The 7,479-nt window shown below is 40.3% G+C and overlaps 1 protein-coding gene across 1 annotated transcript in view; it reads right to left on the reverse strand.

Annotated features, from left to right (window-relative positions):
• Positions 1-3,224: 3,224 nt before the first annotated feature.
• LOC145394021 (sodium-independent sulfate anion transporter-like) overlaps positions 3,225-7,479 on the reverse strand; it is a 75,904-nt gene continuing 71,649 nt past the window's right edge. The window contains exon 11 of the mRNA XM_080267991.1: positions 3,225-3,510. Coding sequence (XP_080124117.1) covers positions 3,353-3,510 — 158 coding nt within the window. The 3' untranslated portion in view covers positions 3,225-3,352. The remainder of the gene's footprint in view (positions 3,511-7,479) is intronic.

Below are 7,479 nucleotides of genomic sequence, written 5' to 3' on the forward strand. Positions count from 1 at the left end.
TTTTTGTTCCGCTGAATTTATTGGTGTTGGCTTAGTTTTAGTTCTCCAGTCGATATTCAGTAAATTTAAATCACCTGTAAGGAGCACATTGCATTGCATGTCGCTGATTTTTTCAAATGCTTGATGAAGTACTCTATCGTTTTGTTCTGTTGACGTTCCTTTTCGATAAATACATCCTGTGAGAATATTTGGGCCATCACCCTTTTTTATCCATTTGAACTGGGCTTCTGAAAAGCTTATAGTGTACCTGTCTAATACATCACAATCAACAACATCCAGGCTCTTATGAAAGTACATGATAGTTCCACCTCGGGTTTCATTTGTATTGTCTTTTTGTGATAGGAGATAATTGTTTAGTACACCACTGCCTAGTTTGCTGTCGAGTATGTTATGTGGTTGACACCATGTCTCAGTTAAAAATATCATGTCTGGTTTCACTTTGTTCATCAGGTATTTTAATTCTGATAGTTTGTTTCTGATACTTTCACAATAAGTTAATAGCCCTTTTAGGATACAATAATTTTCTTGCCCTTTGAGCTTTCCAAGACAACTTTACGTAAAATAGCTTTGGGTTTTCTTTTCAATTGTTTAATATTAGCATATTGAGATCTTTAAACACTGCACTGTTATGATCATTTTTGTTTTCTCTGTTTACACATTTATTTTGTATAACTTTCTTCCTGTCACTATTTACATTATTCACACTTGGATAGTTTGAGCAGTTTGTTGAACTTATGTCCTTTCTAAATGGTTTGTAGGAGGCCTCCTGACAATTTTCCCATTTTTTATCACCCAATCATTGCTTCCAGTGTTAATCTTCTTTTGTGTCAGTTCCTGCCAGTTTGTTGCAAGCTTCTCTTTGTTTTGGCATTTGGTCTGGTGTGATGTATAGGAAGCTTTCCACTGGGATGTCCTCAGTTTTTAGGGTTCTGAATATCTTTGAGTTCTTAAGGAGGCCGCTTTGGCATTCTTCTTTTTCAACTCTGTTCTTTAATAGTCTTGGTCTGTTGCCACATTTCTTTGATCCAAGCCTAATTGCCTGACTTATTGTTAAATTGACATTACTGCGACACTGTACAAAATCTAACTTAGTAAAACATTGGAATTCCAATGAAACATGACTGGTAGACACAGGTGAAGAAGCTATATGTCACTGTCACTTTTAAATATCCCATATCCCATACCCTGTCACAGTTCTGTTGTAAGTTGTAACTAGATATTTGAAACTAAAAAGTTAGAAAACTGATGATGCAAAAGTAGAAAGCATAATGCAAACTGATGCAACTGCAAAACACTCAAATTAATTCTGATGTTCAACTGCTGTGGGACATCCCATGAACAGCCTACCGCCCCGCGTCATATTTGCTAGGTTAGATTTGACAAACTATCAAAGTAATGACATAATTTACCTCAATTTGTATGAACATGAGACAGAGAACAAAAATGGTATCTGTAAAACTTTGCTTGGACATGTTTTGATTTGTCCCGAGAATTCAAAATCAAATGTATCTAGGCCATCTGATAAACTTTGTAAGGCTCCGTTTCTAAATAATCTGTGGAAGTAACTATATATAATGTCATTCATCAAATGGCTATTATAACCCTTATAATAAAAATAATGTAAAATGGATCGTTAATAAGGAATGTAGTTGGACAACCAAGCAACTGCCAGCATTCAAAAGCTTAAGGCTCATCTCTTCTCAGGGAAGATTGAATAGGCTATAGTTACTTCATTTTATACTTAGTTACATTATATTAATTAGGCTGCAGAATTTTCTTTTTGAAATGACTGGTTTTTAGTATGAACAATGTGTGTCATTTATGTACTTCAGACTGCAGTGTATTATTAGAAACAAAAGTTTGCAGATAGTCCCCCACCAACATCATGTCAATATCATGATCAGCATCATATATGATGCCTTCCACATTTCCAGTTTCTCCTTGAACATCAGAGCCTTTCTTCTCATACTCTTTTGTTATGTGTTTATATTATTGTCACATAAAATTTTTCATGGACTAGGTAACACCTTCCATTACCATAGCCAGGCAGGAAGGCAGAAGAATGTTAGTGAACTTTACCAGTTGCACATCAATGAGTGTCCTTTGTTGGTTTGTCTTTCTGTCCTAAGTGTTGTATTACAGGCATATCCTTCTCACTTCATGGGAATATATTGCAGATAAGGAAGTATTGGCAGAGCTTTGTAATTACTGTATTTTTCTCAGTTAGATATAATGGAAGTGATGGGAGTTGTTGCTGATACACACTTTCATGTTTCATCTTTAAAAGGATATGTACCAGCAGTCTTCACGTAGCTACTTCACTTAACATTTTTATCTCAAAATACAATGCTGTTTCACGATCTGTTACAGTTTTGTAAAGCAGATGTACAACTTTGCATGTAAAATTAACATCACTTCTGTATAATGTTTTAATCCTATTAAATACCATAGCACATTTAATAAGTAGGACTTAGTACAGTGAAGTACATTTCTGTGTTGAAATTTGATCCATTTATAGTAAATAATGCAATTTAGTCATGCCTGTGAATATGGTGTATCACAATGAATGGTGGTGATGACCATCATCCACTCACTTGATGTAGTGCTGCATACTTCATCCTTAGCCTTTATCATTCTTTTTCTGTGCCTGCCCTCCTCTCTTCCTATTTCTCCCATCTTTCCTGTCACTTCTTATTGCTTTTCTTTCCTTTACAGGTGGCTTTACATTGAGTGACAAGCCAAATAGTTTCCTGAAAGCCAATAAACCATTTACAGCGCTGGGTGGTAACCATATAACCAAACCATACGTGCTCCCTACGTGTCAGCAAGTGGGTTGGTGGAGGGTTAGTGCCCTTTCCCGTAAAACAAATAACTCAAAGTCAAATGGCCACCCCTTACGGGATTATGGCGTCTGGCAACAGATAGATAGATAGACAGACAATGAATGGCAGACTCATATTAATATACTAAGTAGAGTACTGTATAAGCAAAAGTGCTTACACAGTACTATATATAATGATACAATGTAAACTTTTGCATGGCAAGTATAAGTATACAGTAGTTCATTCACCTTAACTTGGGTAACATATTCATACTTTTGCATTAAACTGCCCATAATGGCACATAGCACCATGGCACTATTGCCTTTCAGTAGCACTATGTGACTAGTCCCATGCAGTATTCTAGTTTTAATCACTTGTTAATTCTAGTTTTAATCACTTGTTACAATTCATCATTTTAAATGGAGAGATGGTAGTCTCAAGCCAAGTTAAAGTGGACAAAATATAGACATAGTCTAGCCATAGGGTCTGACCACTTGCAGGTCTGCATAATGCAGGTGCAACAGGCAACCTCACACAGTAGCTTTGGGGACGATGACTGATTTTGTACCATTGCTGGACTGCAGGAGTGGGTCCGTGGCTTCAGAATCTTCATCCTCCTGTTTCATCGCCCCTCTATGCCCGCTGACCTCATTGCTCTCCGCACCCCCGCTCACCATTGGGTAAGGCCCTGTCAGAATGTTTTTAGAGGTTATGTTCTGGTAGTAGAATATTTCATTAGGTATTCTCCACTGAAATAAAGATGAACTATAAAAGAATTATACCTACTTATGAAATGTAGTTCTTCCAGTAAACAGCATTTCCATATATGGGTACCATCTATGCTATTGCTGTATTGTTTGTACTGTATATGTGTATGTATGTAACAAAACACCTAACCTTATTTTTTTTAATGAAATGTGCTTATATAACAGGGTTTCAGTAGCTGGCAGCCTGAGTTTAGTTCTGAATGATATCTTCTGAGGGGGTTTCACAACCACTTTTTGCTAGTAGCTACAGTGGCTTCATTGGTTGTAAAGTGAATGGGAGGATGTGTAGAGCTTTTACATTTTGTGTGTGTGTGTGTGTGTGTGTGTGTGTGTGTGTAATTCACCCGGTCAGTCAGGATCACGTGATGGTTGTGATCATCAGCTTTTTACCCTACCGGAAAAGAGCTGAGAGCTCATATAGTCCAATCTAAGGGCAAAGCCTTGACCTTCACCTTGCTGAAGGGGGACAGTAACCGCCCGCTTCGTCAGTGAAACTTTTCGCATCCTGAGCAAGGCGCGAACCCCCGTCTTAGCAGATGCTAAGCGAGAGCGCTACCACTGAGCCAGAGAGCAATGTACTGTACTGTGTGTGTGTGTGTGTGTGTGTGTGTGTGTGTGAGAGAGAGAGAGAGAGAGAGAGAGACCAGTCCCATTTTACCTCTCTTGGACCCAGAGAGACCTGTGATAAAGAAGTGTCTGAGGCTAGGTTGCTTTAATCCATATTTTTTTTGTTTTATTTTCTTGCTGTCCTATGAATGTTGCATGTGTGCTTTGTGCAAGGTATGGTGCCAATTGACTGGGCAAGTGCTTTTGTGGTCCCGTTGTATAAAGTAAGGGTGATAAGTACAGTACATCCCCCTAGTACACGAAATCTCTAGTGTGCTAGGACCTGTTTTTAATATTTTCCTAACTAGAGTATGCGAGTCACACCCACACGATGCGAGGCGGTAGGGAAAAGCTGCCTGCAACTGGTGTTTTCCTGTGTGAACCTCAAGAGCGACACCCACCTCTGATGGAGAGTGATTTGCCAATGCCTAGGATTAGTCAAATCCTGTGTGCCCTGAATAGGTTCCAGGAGGAATTTGGGTGCATGGAACTGTGCCAGCAATGAATGGAAGAGGTTCTGAGTTCACTAGACAGAACCTTCCGCTGCTACACAGAGAAGCACCATCAAGAAATTAACAGGCGGAAACAAACCCTCATCAGCTGTTACATTCAGCGGCCACCACAAATTCAGGGGCCCGAGGAAGCAGTGCCTTCTTCTGCAGAGCCAATTCCTGGGGAGGAATTGGTGTCATCAATAGACTTTGAAGGATTCATGGAGGAAGTGAGTGAGGTGGCTCGTGAAAGTGTCAATGAGGAGGTTGGTGAGGTGGGTGGTGTGGCTGGCAGTGCATCGGGTGGTGCAGGGAGTGCACACTAAGTGCCTCACCCTGCCTCAGAACCCCTTCTTACATCCATCAAGCCTGTTGTCTTCATTGATTAAGGTGAGCAGCCATATTCTTGTTATTTCAGTTATATCTTAAGTACTGTACTGTATATGTCATAGATATTTTCTCTCAAATGGGTCAAAAAGGTCACTGATAGAGGGAGGGGGGGTGCTGCCTGTATGTTAATTTTTTAGTTTATGTATTCCTAGTATGCGAAATCCTAGTATGCGAGCATGTCTGCCGCCCATATAGGCGCGTACTAGGGAGATGTGCTGTATGAATGTACTAACTTTAGGGGTATAAGTCTTTTGAGTGTTGTAGGTAAGGTGTATGGTAAAGTTTTAATTAAGAGAGTTAGAGAGGGTACAGAGGGAGTGATTGGTGATGAGCAGTGTGGCTTTAGGAGAGGGAGGGGATGTGTGGATCAGGTGTTTGCTGTGAGACAGGTGTGTCAAAATTATTTAGCAAAAGGTAAGGATGTGTTTTGGGCATTCATGGATTTAGAGAAAGCTTATGATAGAATTGATAGGGAGGCTTTGTGGACTGTTTTAAGATGGTATGGCCTTGATGGTAGGTTACTAAAAGGGGAGAAAAGTTTTTATGTAAATAGTAGAGTGTGTGTAAGAGTGGCAAATACTGTGAGTGATTGGTTTCCCGTGAGAGTGGGGCTGCGGCAGGGATGTGTGATGTTGCCTTAGTTGTTTAATATTTATATGGATGGTGTTGTAAGGGAGGTGAATGCAACAGTGTTAGGTGGAGGTCTGAGTCTGGTGAATGTTGGTGGTAGTAAGTGGAATCTGAAGCAGCTGCTGTTTGCAGATGATACTGCACTGGTGGCTGATTCAGAGGAGAGATTGAGACAGTTGGTAGAGGAGTTTGGAAGGGTGTGTGAAAGGAGGAAATTGAAAGTAAATGAGAATAAGAGTAAAGTGATGAAGTGTATGAGGTTGGTAGATGGTAGAAGGATAAATATAGTTTTGAATGGTGAGTTGCTTGAGGAGGTAGAGTGTTTTAAGTAATTAGGGTCACGTGTTGCTGTGGATGGAAGAATAGATGCAGAAGTGAAGTTTAGAATGAATGAAGTAGGAAAGGTGCTGGGAGGAATGAAAAAAGTGTCGAGATGTTGTTTGCTTAGAATGGACGTAAAGAGAAGGTTGTATGAGGGTGTTGTGATACCGACTGCGTTATATGGGGCTGAAACATGGAATATGGGTGTAGCAGAGAGGAAGAGTTTGAATGTAATGGAGTTTAAGTGTCTGAGGAACATGTGTGGAGTGACGTGTATGGATCGAGTAAGAAATGATGAAGTGCGAAGGAGAACTGGAGTTGTTCGGGAGACGGCTAATCGAGTTGAGCAGAGGATGTTGCGATGGTTTGGGCATATAGAGAAAATGGATAATGAGTGATTGGTGAAAAAGATAACTAGATCTGAAGTGAGAGGTGTAAGGCTCAGGGAAGACAATGAATAGGATGGATGGACACTGTGACGAGAGCATTGGATGCGAGAGGGATGTCTGTTGAGTAAGGAAGAGTGGCTGTGTGTGCTAGGAATGAATGGAGAAAAATTGTGAATGAATAAATGGTGATGCAGTCACGCAGCCCTGAGGAGATATTCTCCCACATTTTGTCTGATCAGCTTCAGGTCAGGTGTGGTTAAGGGGATGGGTCCATTATGATGTGGCAGGGGTAAACCAGTTCTGCTGTCGGGCCCTGCTGCGGATGTCACTGATTGCACTGTGCAGTTGACTCTCGTGCAGGTTGTTGCTGTGAGGATCTGTCCCTTCTCCCCTTTGGGGCTAAGATGCAAATGAATGTGTTTGAGTGGATGAGTAAATTGGGAGTGTGTTGTCCTGTCTCGGCTACCTCCCTTTCCTTGGGGGAAGCAGCCTAGGTATATAGATAGATACAGTGGATAGACTATCCTATGATGTTTCCAATCAGTTCAAGTTTGACTTTCGAACTGAAAGTGTTAATGAAGGCTACATACGTAACACTCCAGTTGAGAAGTCATCTAAAGTGAATGTAATCATCTGGAAGTGACAAGTACAACTGAAATATGTAATTGTATTCAAAGGATCATCCCTTGCATGTGTTCAGTACAGATGGTGGGTGTTAGTGTCAAATTGATGGTACATGAGTGTGTGACACAGGCAGGACTGCTGGAGCTTGGGAAATGGTCTGTCAAATCTATGTGGAGTCAGACACATTAAAAAAAAAAAAAAGCTGTTCTCACACATTCGTATTTTTGGTAGTTCACTGGATTGATGGCATTAACACCATCAGTTTGGATCATATACAGTATATTATAGTTCATTCCTGCTTACTCTAGATTGTTTTATGTAGCTTATGAGAGCACCTTATCAGTACAGAGTACATAAAGGCTGTATCGAATCTCTCCAGTTTGTAAAGTTTATCCTAAGATGAATAAACATGTCTAGTGGTAGGAGGCATAAGCTAAAC

The sequence above is a fragment of the Coenobita brevimanus genome, chromosome 26, assembly GCF_032717465.1.
Source record: "Coenobita brevimanus isolate Jiangsu-jjx chromosome 26, ASM3271746v2, whole genome shotgun sequence".
Taxonomy (NCBI): domain Eukaryota; kingdom Metazoa; phylum Arthropoda; class Malacostraca; order Decapoda; family Coenobitidae; genus Coenobita; species Coenobita brevimanus.